A 24,633-nucleotide genomic window follows, 5' to 3' on the forward strand; every position below is an offset into this window, starting at 1 on the left:
ACAATTAAAGTTCAGCAGTGAATAGAAATGTAATCTCTAGAGGAAACATAATCCCCATCCTGAGCCAATCTGAAAATGACAATTAAAGTACAGCAATGAATAGAAATGTAATCTCCAGAGGAAACATAATCCCCATCCTGAGCCAATCTGAAATAGACAATTAAATTACAGCAGTGAATAGAAATGTAATCTCTAGAGGAAACATAATCCCCATCCTGAGCCAATCTGAAAGAGACAATTAAAGTACAGCAGTGAATAGAAATGTAATCTCCAGAGGAAACATAATCCCCATCCTGAGCCAATCTGAAAGAGACAATTAAAGTACAGCAGTGAATAGAAATGTAATCTCCAGAGGAAACATACTGTGGATTCATTTATTTTTGTGGGTATCAATTTTCGTGGATAGAGAAAAAAAGACGTTTCGTGGTATACGTAAATTCGTGAATTGCTGCTTACAACAACAAAAAAATAGATATGTAATTCGTGGATTTCTTTTTGATTTAGGAGATCATATAACCTCCTTGGTTTGATCAATAATAAAACAAAACAAAAAAGAAGGAATTCATTGAAAAAGTTTTGAATTGTCAAAATCCTCGCTTGGTCATTCTAGGTTAAAGTGTTCATTGATAACTTCGATTACAATAATGGACAGAGACAACTAATTATTTGTTTGTCGTACAATTAATAAATTCTTGTCTCAATTCTATAAGGCATTCTAAACTTGATGATTGAAAGCTCATTTCCCTAATCACGATATAATAAACAGTGATGTAAGTATAAGGTGTGAACATGAATGTTCCTGTCATAAACAATATTACCTAGTACTTAATCCTATTGATTTTTAATTACTGGTAAACCAAACTATGACACGGTAATTGACAACTTGCAGTTATTTCCCATTAACAGTTTTAATCAATTTTAAAAAGTAAATTATTACTGACATTCGATATATTTATTATAGATTTAATCAAAATACTTGTATCTTCTTTCAATAAAAAACATGTGTTATGTTACAATGTTTACCGCTAGTCAACACTTTATTAGAACTGCATAACATAAACGGAAATAAACATCCGACTCCATATACATTTCTCAGGATTATTCTTAGTTGAATTCTTAAATTCCTGGTTCGCTGTGGCCCACGAAACCCACGAAAATTGGTATACCACGAATAATAAACAGCTGCGCCATGAGCGCATGATACGCCCGACGTCTTGTGTGGAAGTTTTATGCAATAATCATAAATAGTTTCTGATAAAGTTTAAAGCAATAACAATTTATTGTTTTGAGACATGGCGGGACATGTGAAACCCCCCACCCTGGGTTTTTTTTACAAATATCACTAAAATAAAATTTTGAATCAAACCAAAAAATATACAGATCTTTAGATTAATATTAAAAAGAGGTGTGTACAGTTTCAAGCAATAATCATAAATTGTTTTTGAGATACGGCGCGACATGTAAAAAAAAAACTCCCCTTTTTTACAAAATACTCAATAACTCAATAATGAAATTTTGAATCATCACCAAAAAGTATACAGATCTTAAGATTAATATAACAAAGAAGTGTGTAAAGTTTTAAGCAATAATCATACATCGTTTTTGAGTTTCTGCGCGACATGTAAAAAAAACCTCCCCCTTTTTTACAAAATACTCAATAACTCAAAAATGAAATTTTGAATCATCACCAAAAAGTATACAGATATTAAGATTAATATAACTGAGAAGTGCATAAAGTTTTAAGCAATAATCAAGAATCGTTTTTGAGATACTGTGTGACATGTGAAAAAAACACACCCCTGTTTTAGTTACAAAGTGCCGTAACTCAAAAAGTTTAAATCTTATTTTCTCCAAAAAGTATACAGATCATTTGACCATCATAAAAAACAACTATATTAAGTTTCATGAAATTAAGATAAGTCGTTCTCAAGTAATGGTGCGACATGTTTACGCCAGACAGACGGACGGACACCAGACATTTGTATACCATAATACGTCCCGTCAAAATTTTGATGGGCGTATAAAAATGAATCCACAGTAATCCCCATCCTGAGCCAATTTGAAAATTACAATCACAGTTCTGCAGAGAATAGAAATGTTATCTCCAGAGGAAACATAATCCCTTATTGAGCCAATCTGAAATAGACAATTAAATTACAGCAGTGAATAGAAATGTAATCTCCAGAGGAAACATAATCCCCATTCTGAGCCAATCTGAAATAGACAATTTAATTACAGCAGTGAATAGAAATGTAATCTCTAGAGGAAACATAATCCTCAGTCTGAGCCAATCTGAAAATGACAATTAAAGTTCAGCAGTGAATAGAAATGTAATCTCCAGAGGAAACATAATCCCATATTGAGCCAATCTGAAAAAGACAATTACATAAATATGGGCTGTTTTTGACAAAACAATTCACATATATCTGTAACTAGCACCATAAAGTCATGCTAAATTACTGAAATCTTCACAATTCTAGCATTTTAGTTCAAATTTAGACGGTTTTCGTGTAAAACGAAAGTGGCCACATTGGTGTTCATCCTTTATATTGAAATGTAAGTTGTATTTTATTATATAATACATATATAAAGGTTGAAGATAAACACGAATTCGGCCACTTTCATTTTTGACAAAAATCAACTGGAAAGTGACATTTTTCGGCATATTTGATAGATTTTTCATATTAGAGCTTGAATCGGATCGTTTTTAATGACTAAATCAGTTAAAATCTTTCACATAAATTGATTGATTCATATGAAATAGACACTTAAGTGTTTAAAAAGTGGTCAAAATCTTTCATTAGATGAACCTGAAATTTGAAGCCAAAATCCCTCCTTTCTGGATTCAATTTTGGATGAAACAAGTCTTCTGATTTCTTCAACTTTCAAATAAATTGCTACGCAGATTACCATGTGCATCACATTGATCATGACGATGTTCATTCGTCATAGACAGAAATAAAGGCAGAATGTGTCTATGAGCTGCAGATTCAGGAGTCAACTTCCACTTACAGATGCAGGACCGTTTTGTGATAATAATTATTTAAGCGATGTGTATAAGTTTCATAACAATTAGTTCAGGCAAATTAATGTTAGAGAAAGCAAACTGTAGGTTTAGCCTTTGTCCCGTTTATAAAGGCACATAATTTAAGAATGGTTAAAGTGATTCCACCCAAAATCAAACTTGAACTGTGTTTTGTGGTAATAATAAATGTGTACAACTTTAATAGCATTTGGTTGAGGCAAACTAAAGTAAAAGAACGGAAACCAAGTAAACAGGTAAATAAATACTTTGTTTAGAGGATAATACAGTTAGCATGGTAAGCAACAATAAAGCTAGTCTTCCTTGAGACCCTACAAACAGAGAATCAGAATTTTCACAAAAAAATCTTATGGGTGAAAATACTCTGAAGTGAGTATAACTTACATTCAGATTTTTTTATAAAGAGTCGCAGGCCTTTCATACAAGAGGCTGTGCACACTAATGAACCTGGTATTTCTACCTATCTACTCCTCAGGACAGAGAAACAGAATAAGAACACACTTCAGGACAGAGAAACAGAATAAGAACACACCTCAGGACAGAGAAACAGAATTAGAACACACCTCAGGACAGAGAAACAGAATAAGAACACACCTCAGGACAAAGAAACAGAATTAGAACACACCTCAGGACAGAGAAACAGAATTAGAACACACCTCAGGACAGAGAAACAGATTAAGAACACACCTCAGGACAGAGAAGCAGAATTAGAACACACCTCAGGCCAGAGAAACAGAATTAGAACACACCTCAGGACAGAGAAACAGAATTAGAACACACCTCAGGACAGAGAAACGGAATTAGAACACACCTCAGGACAGAGAAACGGAATTAGAACACAGCTCAGGCCAGAGAAACGGAATTAGAAGACAGCTCAGGCCAGAGAAACGGAATTAGAACAAACCTCAGGACAGAGAAACAGAATTAGAACACACCTCAGGACAGAGAACAGAATTAGAACACACCTCAGGACAGAGAACAGAATTAGAACACACCTCAGGACAGAGAAACAGAATTAGAACACACCTCAGGACAGAGAAACAGAATTAGAACACACCTCAGGACAGAGAAACAGAATTAGAACACACCTCAGGTCAGAGAAACAGAATTAGAACACACCTCAGGCCAGAGAAACAGAATTAGAACACACCTCAGGCCAGAGAAACAGAATTAGAACACACCTCAGGACAGAGAAACAGAATTAGAACACACCTCAGAACAGAGAAACAGAATTAGAACACACCTCAGGACAGAGAAACAGAATTAGAACACACCTCAGGACAGAGAAACAGAATTAGAACACACCTCAGGACAGAGAAACGGAATTAGAACACACCTCAGGCCAGAGAAACGGAATTAGAACACAGCTCAGGCCAGAGAAACGGAATTAGAAGACAGCTCAGGCCAGAGAAACGGAATTAGAACAAACCTCAGGACAGAGAAACAGAATTAGAACACACCTCAGGACAGAGAACAGAATTAGAACACACCTCAGGACAGAGAACAGAATTAGAACACACCTCAGGACAGAGAAACAGAATTAGAACACACCTCAGGACAGAGAAACAGAATTAGAACACACCTCAGGACAGAGAAACAGAATTAGAACACACCTCAGGTCAGAGAAACAGAATTAGAACACACCTCAGGCCAGAGAAACAGAATTAGAACACACCTCAGGCCAGAGAAACAGAATTAGAACACACCTCAGGCCAGAGAAACAGAATTAGAACACACCTCAGGACAGAGAAACAGAATTAGAACACACCTCAGAACAGAGAAACAGAATTAGAACACACCTCAGGACAGAGAAACAGAATTAGAACACACCTCAGGACAGAGAAACAGAATTAGAACACACCTCAGGACAGAGAAACAGAATTAGAACACACCTCAGGACAGAGAAACAGAATTAGAACACACCTCAGGACAGAGAAACATAATTAGAACACACCTCAGGCCAGAGAAACAGAATTAGAACACACCTCAGGACAGAGAAACAGATTTAGAACACACCTCAGGACAGAGAAACAGAATTAGAACACACCTCAGAACAGAGAAACAGAATTAGAACACACCTCAGGACAGAGAAACAGAATTAGAACACACCTCAGGACAGAGAAACAGAATTAGAACACACCTCAGGACAGAGAAACAGAATTAGAACACACCTCAGGACAGAGAAACAGAATTAGAACACACCTCAGGACAGAGAAACAGAAAACACCTCAGGACAGAGAAACAGAATTAGAACACACTGTATCAAATAAATATCTCCCCTTTGCTCACTTGTATAACAGTATTGCAGACAAGGCAAAAAGCATTAAAGAATATACATTTATGACTTTAAACATGTATGTTTTCCTGGATGATGTGTTATTGGTATAATTCAATGTTTTCCCACCCCATTACTAGGGATAACCAATAACTCAATTTCGAATCATAATAACTTTGAAGAATGGAAAAGGTAGCAGAAAAATGCATAAGATTTATGAATTTCAACCCTTATAAAATGGTATGGCTTCATTAACTTATATTTCATACTTACTTGATAGCTCCAGTCACAAATTTAGAAAGGACCTTCCCACCACCATACTGAAGTAAAAAAAAACATAAAATTAAACATTATTATTGATGTCAGACATTAAACTAAGAAGATAACAATGTTTGATATTAGTTGTCATTACATGCATTAAAACATATGTGACTCTTTTTTTAAATATATTATCATTTCAATAGTTTTTTAATAGATAATTAGATACCAGTAGTTTTAATTGATTATTCTAGTTTCATTGACAATTATACCATATTTTCTTTCATATTTTTATATTAGAATGATCTATTGATTATTTGATTATAAGCCAACGCTTTTGTGTATTAAAGGCATACAATAGCAGTGTTCCAGCTAGGATTTCAAAAGGGCAGGGTGTGAATCCTGAAAAAGGGCATTTAACGTGTGATATGATTATATGAAAAGGGCATGTTTTAATAAAAGATATCAATCAAACATTGTGTTTATTCGTTGAATCACAGGTTATACAAGAACAACATCATTAGCCCATATAGAACTCTACCTTTCTACTTTGTATGCTGAAAAACTTGTCAAGCAGCTTGTCACACAAGTTTTTAGATCATTGTTTGGCACAGTTGAGCTTTATATGCAGTATGTTTTGAAAGGTGACCTGTTTCATTCTGTTTCTATGGTCTGGCACATTTTACCAGTTTCACCTTTCTAACCCTGCTGTGCTTAATGGCAATACAGCACAAAACAGCTGTGCTCAGTAAATGCACAATGTTAGGATATATAGCAACAGTGAAAAATTGTATCATTCATATTAAGCAAGAAGTATTTAGACATATTTTAGAATATGTAAATGGGTTACTCAATGCTAGCAAAAAATCAGATTGAGTTATCTTTCTTTATTTTGAGTGTGCATCTTTTTTGGAGGATTATAAACAGTACGTAAATATGATGTATAAAATAGGATCACAATATGGCGGCAGATTTTGTTATTTTTGCATAAAAAATGAGGACAGTCAATGACAAATACGTCTGATTTTTCGGGTTTTCAGAAAACAATTAAAACATTGTCTTCAACGAGTTTATCATGGTTTTCAACTTTCTGTCATTACGTTTCCTCCATGAAACTAAGGTAAACATTGCAAATTGTGCCCAAGTTGTTGTATGCACATTTCTTCAAAGATACATGTAATTGCCGACTGACCAATTCTATTTGAATGAATTAATGTTGATACCATTAATTACCCATCCGATAAACGGATTACCTATAACAACAGATTATGACACCAGTTGTAACCGTTGATTAGCTTGGGGTCATAAACAAAGTCATAAACTTTCCCCAGGTAAAATTTAGTAATTAGCGTATCATTTCAATACGAACAAATTAATATACAATCAATCTTCAAAAAAGGCAGGGCGCCTAGGAAACTGTAAAAAGGGCACAGGGCGGCACTCGGGAAAGGGTGGGCACCGCACCCTCTGAAAACGGCCTAGCTGGAACACTGAATACAGTTTTGATCCCATATTCACATTTTGATAAAAAATTTCCATATAGACTATTTTTTACCTGATTAAATCAAATATGTAATAAAAATGTACCTTCATGTGCTGCTTTTTTAGTTAAATGAGGTCGAAATTATGTATATTTGCTCAAAATTCATATTTGTGGCTGTATTTTTCTTTCAAAAGAAAGACAGAACTTTTTTTATTTAAAAGATAAACACAAACTGTTTTTTGCTGAATAATTTGTAATTTCTGTAGTTTATATGTCTCTTAAAAATTTATACATTTTTTTATTAAAAAATAACTCATTTTATCAAATGTTCACGAATGTAATAAAAAACATCATTTTTGCAGCATATTTTATTCAGAATTTATCAAATTTAAAAAAATTGCACTATTTACGTTTTCATGAAAATTGGCACACATATTCTTCTCGTGTTATCAAACCAAATGGCATTTTAAAAAAGAGGGGTCCATAAACTCGTTTTCAAGTTAAATAAGTCTGAATGATAAAAATCAGTAGAAAACTGAATCTTTTCCCTTTAGACAGTTTGAGGTCGCGAAAATCACATTTTACGTTTGCAATGTCATTGCCTTCCCTGTAACTGTATTATAATTAATTTATATGCACTTCCGGGATTATCTATCCTTGTGTTGATTCAATGCTTAACATATGGACATTTTATAGAAAATCCAAAGCCTTTCCCCTTAATTATAATCTCATGTTTGGCAATTCAGTGACTGGTAAATATAATATTGCATGCAGTCACGGTAGTGCTAGCATTGATTTTCTTTAAAAAAGTTAATTAATTTAGTTATTGGTTAAAACATATATAAATATGGACCAAATCAAGAACACCAATCAGGGTGCGCTCACTTTTAATGGCTCAACAACAGATTTTGGGGAATTTAAAGGTTGTTTAGATCTTTTTGTAAATAATAAGAGCTAGCACAACATAGCAAAGCAAGTGAGTAATCTATGTTCAAAAACTTTCAACAAAAATCTCTGTAAGTTAAGGCTGTGGATTTTTTTTACTTAAAATATTGGGCTTGATCAACTAGGGCTGGTTTGATGTGGGGCCGGATGGACATGAAAGCGTATATTCCAAGAGCAATTTTATCCCAACTATGTCTATGCTGATCATTGACATTCATTTTTATTGCATCACTTGACCACAATTTCAATAAAAGGGACTACCAACCTAGTTATGCAAATGACCAATATGAAGTTTATTGGAGACAAATTTGAATATTTGACCTTCTTTTTTTGGTGTGGCAAAGAGCACATGCACTTGTTTCTATCCATGCGAAGCAAATTTTTGTTTTGTTTTTGCACAAAATTAGTTTTGAATTATTGCACTCATTAGTTAATATAATTTATTAAGTGTCTGTTTGCAATATGCCGTCGTATAGTGTTCGGTCCTGCCTTTTTATTTTTCACTCTGTTCGGTCCTGCCCTTTTTTTTTAGTTTATCCTGACTTTTTTTATGTATATTGTCGTCCTGACTTTTTTTTTTTTGAAAGTGTCTCATCCTGCCTAAATCAAATGGTAGCTCCCTAACTAAAACAAGATTAAGATTTATTCAACACAACAAAAACACGTTGTCTCACTTATAGGAATACACTTGCCAAAACTTGATTACACAGTAATTAAACACAAAACCAATAAAAATTGGGAGCGAACGTGTAGGGTGCGAAAGTGAAAGAGCGCAAATTAAACGTGATAGGGTGCGAACGTGAATGGGCGCGAATGGACCCGGAATTTCTTGTGAAAGAGCCGTGGTCTGGTTGTTTTGTTTTGGTTTTTTTTATTTTTGAGAGTAATTCAAGAAGATACTGCACCTCAACTAATGGATTGATTTTAGATTTATCTGGGCAAGGTCTCAAGAAAAATAGGATTGGTTCATTTTCTTTTGTAAACAAGTGCTTGCTGTGTTTGTAAACATTTTCCGCCATTTTTTCGTATTTACCGCCCCTGACAATATAGTTTGACACCAGTTCGTTCTAAATAAAACTACCACGACCCTAAAAATTATATTTAACGATGATTAAACGTCATCGTACCCAAATTACACTAAGTGCAAGTTCCGAGATAGTAACTCTCCTGTGATGAAGACGCAAAACGTCGCGTAACTAACCGGAAGGTGGGACACGTATCCACAACAAACAACCCCAACTCGGAAACTTCAAAAACAAACACATTCGATCACAGACTTGCAATTGGAAGAGATCAAACAAGCAGAGATATCAGAATCACAGAAAACCAGCAAAGGAAACAACATCATCCAACAAACAAACGTGCAGTCAGCAACCGAACAGATATCAGCAAATAACACCACAGCATCAGATCCAGCCCCACCCGCATGTCCAACCAATACCACAACAACACTGGATACATCATCCAACAGCAATCCAGTCACATCCTCATCACCAGATGCAACATCAATTCCAACTGCAAAATCCGTACGTCAATCCAACAAATGCACCATATCACTTCTAACTTTTAACGTAGAAGGATATAGATCCAACAAACTATATCTTGAAAAAATAAGCAATAGAGCAGATATAATCTTTGTGCAAGAACATTGGCTTTATAAGCATGAAAAGCATATAATTGGCACAGAATTTTCGGACTTTCAATGTCATGTTAAGTCTTTTGACGAGGATAAGATGATTGAACCAAGGGAACGGACAAGAGGACATGGGGGGGTGGCTATATGCGTACGCAAGAAATTTGACCAGTTCTCTGAATTACTCCCAGATGGTGGAAACAGAATTATCGCTATAAAATTAAAGTACGAAAAGCCATTAATACTTATCTGCGCTTACATGCCAACAAGAGGCAGCAATACACAGGATGACTATCAAGCCATACTGGATGAAATAGCAGAAATTATGGAAAAATTTAGTGCTACCGCTGACATTATTCTGGGTGGAGATATGAATGCTTCACTTCACAGAAAGGATGGGATTTCCAGAGATAAAACATTCAAAAATTTTCTAGAGGAGCAAAAACTATTCATTCCAAATCAATGTCGTAGGCAAAATACATTTTATCATTATAATGGGAGGGATGAATCTCAAATAGATTATATCATACAGAGTAAAGAAATTATCTCTATGTACACAACATTTATGAGAGAACCAGAAAACTGCTCAACTCATGACCCAGTACTGGTGTTACTCCAGGGTGCAATACCAATACAGGATACTCAAAATATAAGAAAACAGACTAAACGAATCATCTGGAAGAAAATAGATAAACAAAAATATGCAAAGGACGTAGAAGATGACTTAAAATTATTTAGCTCAGATATCACCTGTGAAAATGCTGCAGAGAAAATACAACAACTCTGTACCATACTAAATAAAAACGCAGAAAAGCAATTTAAACAACCCGTCAAAAAGCGTAAAAAGAGAAAAATATGTTGGAGCCCGGACATAGCCGCAGCAGCAAAAACAAGCAAAGAGTGCTATGGAAAATGGAAGTCGTTAGGAAAGCAAAAAGATCCTACTCAGAGTGCATATATTGAACTAAAAACTAGTAAGAAGGTACTCAGAAGTACACAGCGTAAATCGGCTGCACAAAAGCGAAATGAAAAATACGAACGAATTATGGAACTAAACGAAAATGATAGTGAAGGTTTTTATCAGCTTATTCGTAAACAAAGAGACCCTGGGAATACCTGTGCATCAGCATTCATCTTTAAGGAAGAAATAATCAACACAGACCCTGAAATAAGAGAAGCATGGGCGGACTACTTTTACGATCTCGCTACACCATCTGAAAATCCAAACTTTGACCCAATCTTTAAAAACCATGTAGAACAAGATGTACAAAACCTACATAAATATTTTTTAGAAGAAAATCAACACAATATAGAACATGTATCAACGGACGTTGTGGAAAAAACAATTTTATCTTTTAAAAATGGGAAATCACCAGATGAACTTAATATATCCGCTGAACATCTTAAATATGGTGGATCTTCATTAATATCTATTTTAGCTTTTATTATAAACTTCTTGTTTAAACATGTACATATACCAGCACTTATCAAAAGTGGAATAGTGTGCCCGGTTTTTAAGAGTGGTGGAAAGCCAAAGGATGACCCAAACTCATATAGAAAAATAACAATTACAAGTTCAGTGGGCAAAGTTGTGGAGAAGATACACTTATCTAGAAATGAAAATAAAATATTAGAAAGACAAAGTAGTCTACAAAAAGGATTCACAAAGGGTGAAAGTCCATGTATTGCGGCACTTATCATTACGGAACTAATAATGGAGGCAAAGAAAAGGAAATCAAGCCTTTACATTGCTCTGATGGATGCCAGAAAAGCCTTCGATATACTATGGCATTTAGGACTCCTAAGAGAAATGCACAAAACAGGACTTGAGGGAAACAACTGGCTATTTTTTGAAAATTGGTATACAGAATTGACATCAAAAGTTAAATGGAAAGGAGAACTCTCCCATCAAATCATAGAACAACAAGGAGTAAGACAAGGAGGAATATGGTCCCCGTCAGCATATAAGATATTCGTCAACTCCCTACTAACAACATTTGAAGAAAACCAAATCGGAGCCACCATTGGCTCAATATACTGTGGTATTCCAACTGTTGCTGATGATGTCACATTAATTACAACCGACCCATATGAACTTCAGACCATGCTGGATATCCAATCGAGTTTTGCAAACAAGAATAGATACGAAATAAGTGAACAAAAGTCTGTGGTACTTACCTTTAACGATTCTTCAGAATGTAATTGGCATTTAAATGGCAAACTTATGGCTACCCCAACGTCATCAACACATCTAGGAATTGAGAGGGACAATACCTCAAATACAGGCACAAAACTAGTCGTAAAAAAACGGATCATTACAGCAAGGAGAACAGTATATGCACTGATGGGTGCAGGTCTTCACGGACTTAACGGAGTAAACCCAAAAGCTGCAATTCATCTGATTCAAACATACGTTCTACCTCGATTGTTATATGGGCTCGATGTCATCACACTTACTACTGAAGACATGAAAAACCTCTCCACTTATTTTCGGAAACTCTTGCGACAAATTCAACACCTGCCAGACAGAACTGCAAACGTAGCTTCACATCTTCTTCTTGGACGGATTACCATTGAATCAGAAATACATAAACGAATACTAAAAACCTTTGGAAATATCATAAGAAATGAAAACTCAATTGAAAGAAAATTAGCTATCAGACAGCTAGCAACAAAATCTCTACAATCTGGTAGCTGGTTTACAAAAACTGTTGAAATTGCCAATATATATGACCTACCGTCGCCATATGATATTATAGATAACCCACCCGGGAAACAACTTTGGAAAAACCTGGTAAATAAAACCGTCAATGATCACTGTATAAAACAAATGATAAGTGAAGCAAAATCGAAATCTACTCTGTCTCGCCTAAATTATGAAAATGTCAAAGAAGGGGAAATACATAACATATGGAAAAGCTGTGGCACAAATCCATATGCCATCACATCTGCCTCCTTAAAGGCAAAGTTAGCAACAGGGACAATATACCTGCAATACCATCGAGCTAAATTTAGCAATGGACATGTGTCGCCTATTTGCCAGTTATGTGCAGAGGAAGAAGAAGATATACTTCACTTCATATTAAAGTGCTCTAAGCTACAATATATAAGAGTTGATTTTCTACATATGATAGGCGAGGTATTGACAGAAAACCTAGATGATCAGGATCTTATCCAAGAATTAATAACCAATGACGAACATTTGTGTCAGCTAGTTATTGACTGCTCAAAATTTAGATTTTTAAATGAGAATGCACAGAATAGAATAGAAACATTATCAAGAGGTCTGTGTCATAAATTATTCCAGCAACGGGCAATATTAATTGAACAGTGATAAAAAGCGTGTAATACCGAGATGAAAAGAAGGGTCATACCAAAAGATAGAACATTTTGTTGTATATAGTGTATTTACATTTTACCGTTTTTAATATGAAAGAAACAACTTTTATATTTGAATGATGGATGACTTTTTATGCATACCAGAATAGTGTAAATATTGGTGATAGGGTCACATCCCCCAGACGAGATAAATTAATATCTCTTTTATAGTTTTAAAGGTTTTATATATCTTTTAAACATAATCTTGAGGATTTTAACCGCGAGTGATATTACACCGATTCTAGGATTGGTGGTTCTCCTGACATAGGAGGGAGTTGCAGTACAGGTAACAGGTAACAGGTAACAGGTTAACGATGGCGGCGGAATTAAACAGAATGCTAAAACCAGCTTTACGCACATTTTTAATGGAAAGAGGAATGACTGTATCAGATTATAGTGTTCAACAGCTGAGAGAACTTGCCTTTAAAGCTGTTGAACTGGATTTACCGGTAATATCAACACCAGATGACACAGACTCGTTTCTTCAATTTAGGAGTACTGTTGTATTAAATGGAGAAAAAGTAACTTTTCCGACTGTCTTTCAGTGTGAGCAGAAGGGGTGGACAGATGATTTAAAGAGTGTCCCAGTATTTTCTATGGCAGACGTTTTTGCCTATCTTGTTTCGTTTGCTAAATGGACACCATCACGATTGAGAACCTACAAGAATGAGAGAGGCTTCCGACTTTCAAAGTCAAATCATATTTCTTCTGCTGAAATCTTCAAGTTACCACATGAACACTTTTACATAAAAGCGAGTTGCATCAGAGAAACATCACAGAAAGCTGATCCCTACATGACTTGGTGTTTGGTTAATTCTGAAGGTGTGTGCATATCAGCAGGATGTCATTGCACAGCGTAAGTAGTAAAGAAGCAATCATGATCAATCATGGCACAGTGGCGGATCCACAACTTTTTATATAATTCCATTAATGGGGCCCACTGACTGACATAACAGGGGTCTCCTTCATTCATGCTTCAGTGATTCCCTTTTTAAAAATCAATAAAAAAATTCTCATAAATTAATGATTTTAAATATCTGGGAGGGGGAGTATTTTATCTCTGATGCATGAAATATATTCTGTCACAGCCCCAAAAAATATATTTTATTTTCTAAAAAATTATGAAGAAAAAAAACCCTGATTTCTTAAGGTCCCTTTAGGTGTCCAAAATTATATATTTTTTTTTAATTTAAGAGGGAAAAGCATACTTGTTTTTATATTTTTCTGTATATGAGACATGTTCATGCAGTTGGGTTCATATATATGTTAAAATGCAAAAAAACTACTATAGTTGGATGTTATATATTAACAAATTCATAGTTAATTCAGAGTCCTTGTTAAATCTCTTATCTTCAGTTCAGTTAAATAAGAAATTAATTGAGAGTTTACTAATCTCAGTAATTTAATCAATAACTTATTCAAATATTGCTTTTCCTCATTTGATACTGAAACATTTTTGTAGGTCAATAAACAGTTCATACTTTAATTAGTAGATGTACAAATGTATAATGTAATACCTTAAATAATAAACTAATTATTTAAATGAAATTCTTTTTTGTCCTCAAATTCACAATGTGTTACATATTCTTTTTATTTAAATCAAAAAGGTTTTTAAAGTTATAATTATTTATTTATTAAAAGTCTGATGTCCATATGCATTCTTCTATTTAGACAAAACTAATGTAAGCATACTTCTTTGATATTCTATCCTTAAATTTTCTTGACAAGTGTGTAAAAAAAGGTTTTTCCATCTATAATTTTCTAGTACACTTATTTATATCTTCTACGTTTACCAGTCATTCCAATTTGTGTAATAATCATATTTACTAATAAAGAAAACAATTTATTTAACAATGCCTATGCAATTTTGTGGTATAAGATGTAGGATATCCAGTTTTTTTTCATTTTGTATGAACTTACAGACTCATTATTTGTTAAAACATTATATGTACAATGTATATAATTTTATGTACATTGTATTTATTAATGGTATATGGATAAAAGGTATACATCAGTGAAACAGCAACTGAACAACAAAAAAAATGAAAAATGAAAATGGATTTATATTGGTTGTAATAACTTGTTCACAACCATGTATATATGAGTCACTTAAGCTTTGAACTTTGAACTTTGAAAAAATGAGAAGGTATCCATATTTTGAGAATTACATGATATTTAAGGAGGATAATAAATTCAAGAGCCAATTTACAGTATACTTTCAATACATCTTAGTTGTACATTTTTTTTTGTGAAACCTACTCCAGTGATAAAGTGAAGTAAAAATAAGAACTTATCTTAAATTGTCATCTGGCCATAATAATCTAAACATATAATTGTTCTTTACATACATGTATATGTGGGCATAGTAATCTTAACATATATAAACTGTTCTTTACATACATGTATATGTGGGCATAGTAATCTTAACATATATAAAATGTTCCTTACATACATGTACAAATGTATATATATCTTTTATACACCTGAATTTTTTTCTCTATTTTTTCAGGGATGATGGAGGATGTAAGCATGTTGTGGCACTGCTATTTTGTCTAGCAAACTGGTCTGACAGACACATTGATAGAAACACAGAGACATGTACAGATACCAAATGTGGTTGGGATATTCCAAGAAAGGTATCTGTTCCTATGAAACTGGATAGTATAGAACATTCAGTAAATCCCAGGGTACAGCCATTTGAACATGTGTATGACCCAATAAACCATGATGACAACATGGCTGATGTAGAATTTGAAGCAGGTCTCCACAACTTAATTCAAGGTCATGACACCCAGATTATTGAAGTGCTTGATAAATCTGAAGACAGTTTAACCATGCCTAAATCTATCATTGAATCAGCAGAAGACTTCTTGGAAAATTCTTCTTTTTTGGAATACCTCAAATCAAAAGTGAACCAGGATGACTGTGATCAAATTTATTCTTTGACAGAAGGTCAGTCTGATAATCAGAATTGGTATGAGTACAGGCTAGGTAGGATTACTTCATCAATCATTCCTCTTGTGTATCACTATCAGGGTAATGATAAAAACAATTACATTGTCAGACAGATATTGGACAAAAACAACAATTTTTCAACTCCTGCAATGATTTATGGGAAAGAAAGGGAGCATCTTGCAAGAGACTTATACAGCAAGGAATATACTTCTCAACATGAAAAGGCTGTAGTTGAACTATCAGGACTGATAATAAACAAAGATATTCCACATCTAGGAGCTTCTCCAGATGCTATTGTTAACTGTAAATGTTGTGGGAAAGGCATTGTAGAAATTAAGTGTCCATACACATTCAAAAATCTAACATTAGATGAAATCAGTGAAAAAAAATATCATCTTACCAAAACGTCTGATGGTGTCATTGAATTAAAGAAAACTTCAAATTGGTATATACAGATTCAATCTCAAATGGCAATTTCTAATTTACAATGGTGTGACTTTGTACTTTATCTTGAAGGAAGTATTAAAACAGAGAAGCACAAATTACATGTTGAGAGAATAACATTTGATCCCCAGTTGTGGACTAGTGTATTGGACAAAGTTAACTTGTTTTACAGTAAATATGTTGTCCCTAAATTAATCCAGGATTAATAATCACAGATCTTAGCATGCTGAGCATATAATATACTGATAATAAATTATTTTATTAATGTTCAGTGAACTGTGTTATTAGTTCAATTACAGAAACAGTCAATGTGCATGTAAAATTTGTAATGGTGACTACTCTAATAATATTTGGGTCTTTTAAAATTAATATTTTTATATTACTGTTTTATTGATGTTGAAAATCATAAAAAAAAGTGATATTAAATTGCAGTTAACAAGTACTGTTTTCAAATTCATATCGTTTGTTTTAACATATATTTAAATTAGATGTATAAATACATGAACATGTACTGCTACAGGTATCTTATACTGGAGTACATGTATGTTTCTTTCGAAGGAAGATTAAGTTCATGTATTATTGCTGTTGAAACAGCTATCCAGCAGAGATCAAAGGACAATAAAACAACAACTTTTTGTCACCTCATGACCTTATACTAGATGATAGATAGGAATACACTAACATTTGACCACATCCCCTCAAAAACAATGCAAAAGGAAATCAAAATCAATCAAATTGAAAGATAAATTTCTAAGCCTACTGTGTCATATTTATTTTCACTAGGAAAGCTTTAAACTGAGGACTGACCAAAAGTTTTACTACAAGTTCTTATATATTTACAAATGTAAAACACCCTTTTTTATACTTCTGGTTCTGTTTTGCAACTGTAGCGGAATCGGTTTTTATATATCTAAAATTATATGTTAGATTGCTTATTTCAATTTACAATTCATTTTCATTGTTATTATTTTGCTTACATGTTCGTATCTAGGGTAAACTAAAAAGTGTAGTTGATTTCCATTGGTTAATCACTAAGGGTTCTCGGTGTTTTACATAAGATAAATGATAAAAAAGCTTTTCTTTCCTTCTCGGTAGTAATCAATAGTTGTTTGGATTAAAATATATTCGAGTGCACCTTTATATACAAGTTTGTATCGAAGTACGCGGTTGGTTAAAGTTGTTATTTCTTCACCTGTAATTAGTATATAAAGTAGATATTTTATTAATTCGGGCGCTTGATCGTATAAAGCCAAGGTCTGTATAAGACATAATCGACATTTGGTTTGAATAAAACCGCCGTTGTTTATCTTTATTATTAAGAGCTTACGGGTGTATTATACCCCGATGTCTGAATAAGACACTGCAACTTGGTTTGAATAAAACCGATATGCTTTATTTCTTAGGGTGATTCTTCGTTGCTTTATTTGGTCCGCTTTTAGTCCATAGCGTGTTCTAGTAAGAATTGAGTAAAGAAGCTTTTATATTTTGGGGGTTTGAATTTAAGATTTAATGAGATTACGATAGAATTTAACAGTTTAGGATATTTACGGTAAAATGCCATTTGTTTAGAAGCCGAAACTTAATATTCATTTTACATTTTTGATAGGAGCTTTTACATTATTTTACAATGTAATATTTTATGTGACTTTGATACTTTGTATTGTTATTGCAATATTATTTACATCTGTTGATATTTTGAGAGACCTTATTAAATTATATAAACTTACTTATCTCGATCTCTTCAGCCAAGGAGACTCAGGGCCCAGTGGTTCGAACCTTTACATAAGGTTAACAGACGGTTTTATACAATTTATAGTCGGAAATATCAAGTAGACTTGTGTTTCGGGAATTTATCATTTCCGAGCCATAAGATCAATTACGCTTGATTTAATATAATTGTCCGATTACAGTTGTTTCAATTTGTAATTTACTGAGGGATATTGAGGTCAATGTCAAGTATTGATTTATCGTTGTACTTATAGGTAAAGGTGTGTTCGAAGAGTAGACACACGTATTTACGGTATTGTTGATTTAAACACACGATAAAAAGGAACTCGTCATTACAATGTAGAAATACCTATAGCTTTAGAGGCTGAGTTAACATTATAGCTGACTTTAACAAATAAAACACAGAGTTAATAAAAGAAAGATATTTTATACATAGAAAAATACAGAGGTTAAACCGTCCTGTTACATTTTGGCGCCCAACGTGGGGCCCTGTTGTAAAACATCCAAGGCTGAGAGATAAGGATATTGTATTTTTTTTGTATTATTGAAACTGAAAGCTCGAACATAGAGTTTATTTAAGAATATTTATAATTTCAAAATGGCAGAAGGGGGCAAAAATATTAGTTCTGAAGATTACATACCCGTTGAAATGGCAAATAATAGAGTCATGAGTTTTATTAGCGATATTGAAAGGGATTTAGAGGATATGAGACTCAAGACATTTAAAGATTATGAGGATCATAGGGGTCTGTCTAATCCTGGTCATGGTGCAAGTCGATTTTTGATAGGTTCTAGTGAGAAGGTTGATTCTATTGATAGGTCTGATTGTAATAAGTTAGGTTCATTTGAATTATATTCACGGGAGGGGGATAAGCATAAAAGTAGTACTCCGAATGAAAACTTGCGATCCGGCTTTAGCGTTAAAAGGGATAGCAGTCGCGATTCGAATGTTAAATTTAACTTAGAGCATGGTTACTCAACGGATTGTTCTGACTCGAATAATCCCCGTCCGCGAATAAGACCAGGGAGAGAATCCGAAGAAACTCTTCCAAATAGGCGTGAAGGGTTGCATGCTTACAACCTGCCAAGTCGCGAGGAGGCGTCCCGAGATTCGGTTGGAATGTACAACCGATTATATAATCCTCCAACAACTGCTATCTCTAATATTAGGAACCCCTACACGTAGAACACGCTATGGACGTCTTGTTACATGTAATAGTCAATAATAGTGTCAACCCTTTTAAATGTATATACATGTATGTTTTATTTTAAAGGTCTCTCATTATTTTATCGTTTTTATTATAGAAGTATTAATATGTAAAACAAACAACAAAACATACACAGAAATTCTCTATCACATTCCTAAGGCATATATCTCTGTCACATTATTGCTGCGAACTGATTTCAACAACACATCATATATATATTTTTTTTGTTTTTGTTTGCGTTATTATTATTATATTTTAGTTTATACTTATATCAAAACTAGTAAAATTTCATACACTGATATATATATATGGCATGGATCTTAGGAGCCAGTTTATAGAAATGACAGAATTTTCCATGAAACTGTATTTATGATATTTCGAAGCAGTGTATCATGTGTCATGTCTATAAACGCGTGCATAATATTGATTGATACTCGCTCTGACACTGGGTGAAAGAACTCTGCTCGTCAAAGCTTTATGATTCGATAAGGCCGAAGTGACTAAAAATCGTATTATTGCACTACACACTTTAGGTATATATTGCAAGTAGGATTGCCTTAACTAAGGTTTAAAACTATATAGATTTGATGGATTTAGGTTTAGAGAACCTCCCAAGTTTTTATAGACCTTAGGAGTTTATTAGAGGAAAGTTTTGCTTGTACACGTCTAGAATCCTGGTGTTTGGTTATAGTATTGTGGGTACAGGATTTAAATCACGCGCATGATGTAGTAGAGTCGCGCCACGTCTGTTTTAATTATCATCTTTATGATTTAAATGAACTATATTTTCAAAATCTATATTCAGAATTATTTTACCGCGTATCTATATAATAATATGTAGATAAGTATATACATCCATACAAATAAAAAAACAAAAAAAAATAACAGCACACAGATAGTTTCATTTTTTTTGTTTTTGTTTATTTCATAATTGTGTTCTTTTCTTTTGTTTTTATTTTTACTGATGATTGTTGTTCGATTTTAGCAATGGATTACACGGTATCGTCAAGAGAAATGGCTAGCTTGGACATGGACACAAGAGTACTTAGACCTGGTTGTCCAATTGGTGGAATGCCTTGTCCAGTGGCATCCTGTAGTACAGGAAAACTCAATTTCAGACAGCTTGTCCGCCACTGGAAGAAATACCATGAACTGGAAAGACATGCCCATAAGTGTCCGTTATGTGGGATTACAGACACCAGACGGAATGACCTAAAGCGGCATATCAGAGTAATGCATTGGGTCACGGGTGGTAATATGGAACATCTGATGAAGTCAGTTGTCGCCGTGACTGTCGTTAACCCTCAATACAAGGAACCTGGGACTGCGGTCCTGCCTAAGTATGTACGTCCAGGTCAGGATAGTACGGAAGACTCATTAGTAGAAGACTGCATTACTGGTGTAACCCCCGCCGATGATGAAGAAGTGGTTGAGGTAGTTGAGGAAATAGTGGAAGTCGATGAGGTATATTATGAGGCCCTCACACCTAGGGAAATGGCACAGCGACAACGGGAGGAATATGTAAGACAACATGCCATTCATTTGAATGAATTAGAAACTCCGGATGATCTTGTCGCACGTGATCAGGTGGCAACATTTGCTGATGTCGACGGGAAAACTCGTATGGTGGTTAAACCCAACTGGAACTTTAAAATGTGACTTTAATATTTTTTATATATATATGTTCAAATGTAAACATTTGCTTTTTAAGTTGGGGGGAATGTAGCGGAATCGGTTTTTATATATCTAAAATTATATGTTAGATTGCTTATTTCAATTTACAATTCATTTTCATTGTTATTATTTTGCTTACATGTTCGTATCTAGGGTAAACTAAAAAGTGTAGTTGATTTCCATTGGTTAATCACTAAGGGTTCTCGGTGTTTTACATAAGATAAATGATAAAAAAGCTTTTCTTTCCTTCTCGGTAGTAATCAATAGTTGTTTGGATTAAAATATATTCGAGTGCACCTTTATATACAAGTTTGTATCGAAGTACGCGGTTGGTTAAAGTTGTTATTTCTTCACCTGTAATTAGTATATAAAGTAGATATTTTATTAATTCGGGCGCTTGATCGTATAAAGCCAAGGTCTGTATAAGACATAATCGACATTTGGTTTGAATAAAACCGCCGTTGTTTATCTTTATTATTAAGAGCTTACGGGTGTATTATACCCCGATGTCTGAATAAGACACTGCAACTTGGTTTGAATAAAACCGATATGCTTTATTTCTTAGGGTGATTCTTCGTTGCTTTATTTGGTCCGCTTTTAGTCCATAGCGTGTTCTAGTAAGAATTGAGTAAAGAAGCTTTTATATTTTGGGGGTTTGAATTTAAGATTTAATGAGATTACGATAGAATTTAACAGTTTAGGATATTTACGGTAAAATGCCATTTGTTTAGAAGCCGAAACTTAATATTCATTTTACATTTTTGATAGGAGCTTTTACATTATTTTACAATGTAATATTTTATGTGACTTTGATACTTTGTATTGTTATTGCAATATTATTTACATCTGTTGATATTTTGAGAGACCTTATTAAATTATATAAACTTACTTATCTCGATCTCTTCAGCCAAGGAGACTCAGGGCCCAGTGGTTCGAACCTTTACATAAGGTTAACAGACGGTTTTATACAATTTATAGTCGGAAATATCAAGTAGACTTGTGTTTCGGGAATTTATCATTTCCGAGCCATAAGATCAATTACGCTTGATTTAATATAATTGTCCGATTACAGTTGTTTCAATTTGTAATTTACTGAGGGATATTGAGGTCAATGTCAAGTATTGATTTATCGTTGTACTTATAGGTAAAGGTGTGTTCGAAGAGTAGACACACGTATTTACGGTATTGTTGATTTAAACACACGATAAAAAGGAACTCGTCATTACAATGTAGAAATACCTATAGCTTTAGAGGCTGAGTTAACATTATAGCTGACTTTAACAAATAAAACACAGAGTTAATAAAAGAAAGATATTTTATACATAGAAAAATACAGAGGTTAAACCGTCTCCTGTTACACAACATTTTTTTTATGGCGGCAGAGTCTAACACTTATTATTTGCTGGTTCTTAAATAAGGATGTGTTGTATAAAGAAGTATCTGGAGTCAGAATAATTTGTCCTGGTAGGGTGACACATCATCATTATATGCTTTTTCCTTGTAAACCATGTTAGAAATCTAGCTGTTGGTGTCGTTCAAGTACATGTATAAATAAGAATCAATCTTTCAATTATTCCTATCTCAATAACATTTTCTCCACCTGAATATGGATTTTTATTATCCTTGTTTAGATTTAGTTTAACTTTTGATAGGCATCATGCACTGAAGAGACATACATTGTAAAAATGCACATCTGGTGTAGTAATTTGGTACAATTTGAATTATAAACTTGCCACTGGACATAGAGAAACCATGAATAAATCATTTGAATAAATGACTGTTTCAATATCGTGAAAGTAACACATTATGAATAACAGATGTGGGACATACAATGATGGAGGCAACAACCCAACAACAAAAAAATGATATCTTAAGAACAAATATAGGCCCCTCACAAGAAATGCTTTCTGAAAAAATCATTATCTGACAAAGACAAATGAGGGGTTACTGATTTAGGAAAGGCACATCATGATTTTCAATGCTGAGAAAAACCGCACACATGCTACATATATATATATGTACCAATGGATAATATGCCAAAAAATGACTCAAGGGTGTACAATGATTGTGGTCTTTTTACTTGTTTACTGGCGGTTGGAATTCTGTAATGTTGAAAATTCACAGGTTTCTCTCTTATTTCATTAACTTTAGTCTGACTGTTTTAATTTATATGTAATTACTCTAAATAACAGCATAACAATGTCAGATCTGCATTTTTCCTCCCTCACAAGGATTTTAATTCATGCTACTGTGATATCATGATAACACTGCCAACACTGTAACTAGCAGCAAAGACCATTCGACCACCTACATTGTACATGTAAACTGATTGTCTAATGTAAAGTTTGAAATAATGGTAAAACATATAAAGCTACACCATAATCTCTGTCATTACTTCCTAATTTTGATTGCAGGATAACCAGGTTACTGCATAATCATATAAATAAGAAGATGTGATATTAGTGACAATGACACAACTAGTTCTCTCCATCCAAGTCACAATGTATTTAAAGTTAAGAATTATAGGTCAAAGAACGGCCTAGAACACAGAGGAAGCATATTTTACTTAAATGGTCATATTTTTTATGTCCCACTTTAAGGCTTTTTTACGCATGTACGTTCTATGGACATGATGGACACATTCTTGTTTTCTTCACATTTCGATTTACACTGTTCTGATGAAGGTTACTACTAGGCATGAACAAAACACATTGAAATTGTTCTATAAAAAAGAAGATGTGGTATGATTGCCAATGAGACAACTATCCACAACAGACCAATATGACACAAACCTAAAAAACTATAGGTCTTCAACAATGAGCAAAGCCCATACCACATAGTCAGCTATAAAAGGCCCCGATAAGACACTGTAAAACAATTCAAACGAGGAAAACTAACGGCCTTATTTATGTAAAAAAATGAACAAAAAACAAATATGAAAAACAAATGACAACCACTGAATTAAAGGCTCCTGAATTGGGACAGGCACATACATAAATAATATGGGGGGTTGAACATGTTAGTGGGATCCAAACCCTCCACCTAACCTGGGACAGTGGTATACATTGTAACATACATACTTTAAAAATTACTTTAAATGGCAATATGAAGTCATTCATTTGTGTCAGCTTATTTATTGGAAAACAATTCATAAAATGTTCTACAGTGGTAACAATATAAATATTCAACAATATAAATATTCAATAATATAAATATTCAACAATGATCAACAATATAAATATTCAACAATGATCAACAATATAAATATTCAACAATGATCAACAATATAAATATTCATCAATGATCAACAATATAAATATTCAACAATCAGATCAACAATATAAATATTCTACAGTCATGACAGTGCTAAACAATTGCACTTATCATCCCAGGCATTGACATGAAGTTACTGCATAAAAAACAATATATATTAAAACAGAATAACATATATAATTTCATTTAAGTGATCTGTAATTTGTTACAAATTAGCCCTAGCTTCCCCATGTTTTCTCCAGTTCCCCACCAAAATGCAAATAAGACTAAAATTTAAAATGTTTGTTTCCGCTATCCCCCATGTAATCATGCTGTGACATCCAGTTAAAAATAAAT

General features: G+C 33.7%; 2 protein-coding genes across 6 annotated transcripts in view; one reads left to right on the plus strand and one right to left on the minus strand.

The window, feature by feature from the left end:
* LOC134697371 (telomeric repeat-binding factor 2-interacting protein 1-like) overlaps nucleotides 1-24,633 on the minus strand; it is a 128,707-nt gene that overhangs the window by 49,983 nt on the left and 54,091 nt on the right. For 4 of the 5 annotated variants that reach the window (XM_063559609.1, XM_063559608.1, XM_063559610.1 and 1 more), the window contains exons 1-2: nucleotides 8,910-9,064; nucleotides 5,592-5,638 (exon numbers count right to left, since the gene is read on the minus strand). In XM_063559609.1, the coding sequence (XP_063415679.1) occupies nucleotides 5,592-5,638; nucleotides 8,910-9,023 (161 nt within the window). In that variant the 5' untranslated portion in view covers nucleotides 9,024-9,064. Of the gene's footprint in view, nucleotides 1-5,591; nucleotides 5,639-8,909; nucleotides 9,065-24,633 lie in introns of those variants that run through there. The other variant, XM_063559611.1, reaches the window with a different exon arrangement.
* Nucleotides 13,329-16,918, plus strand: LOC134696978 (uncharacterized). Its single transcript, XM_063558946.1, has 2 exons — nucleotides 13,329-13,871; nucleotides 15,525-16,918. The coding sequence occupies exons 1-2, from the start codon at nucleotides 13,330-13,332 to the stop codon at nucleotides 16,618-16,620; spliced, it is 1,638 nt and encodes a 545-aa protein (XP_063415016.1). The 5' UTR covers nucleotide 13,329; the 3' UTR covers nucleotides 16,621-16,918.

The sequence above is a fragment of the Mytilus trossulus genome, chromosome 14 (genome assembly GCF_036588685.1).
Source record: "Mytilus trossulus isolate FHL-02 chromosome 14, PNRI_Mtr1.1.1.hap1, whole genome shotgun sequence".
Lineage (NCBI taxonomy): Eukaryota > Metazoa > Mollusca > Bivalvia > Mytilida > Mytilidae > Mytilus > Mytilus trossulus.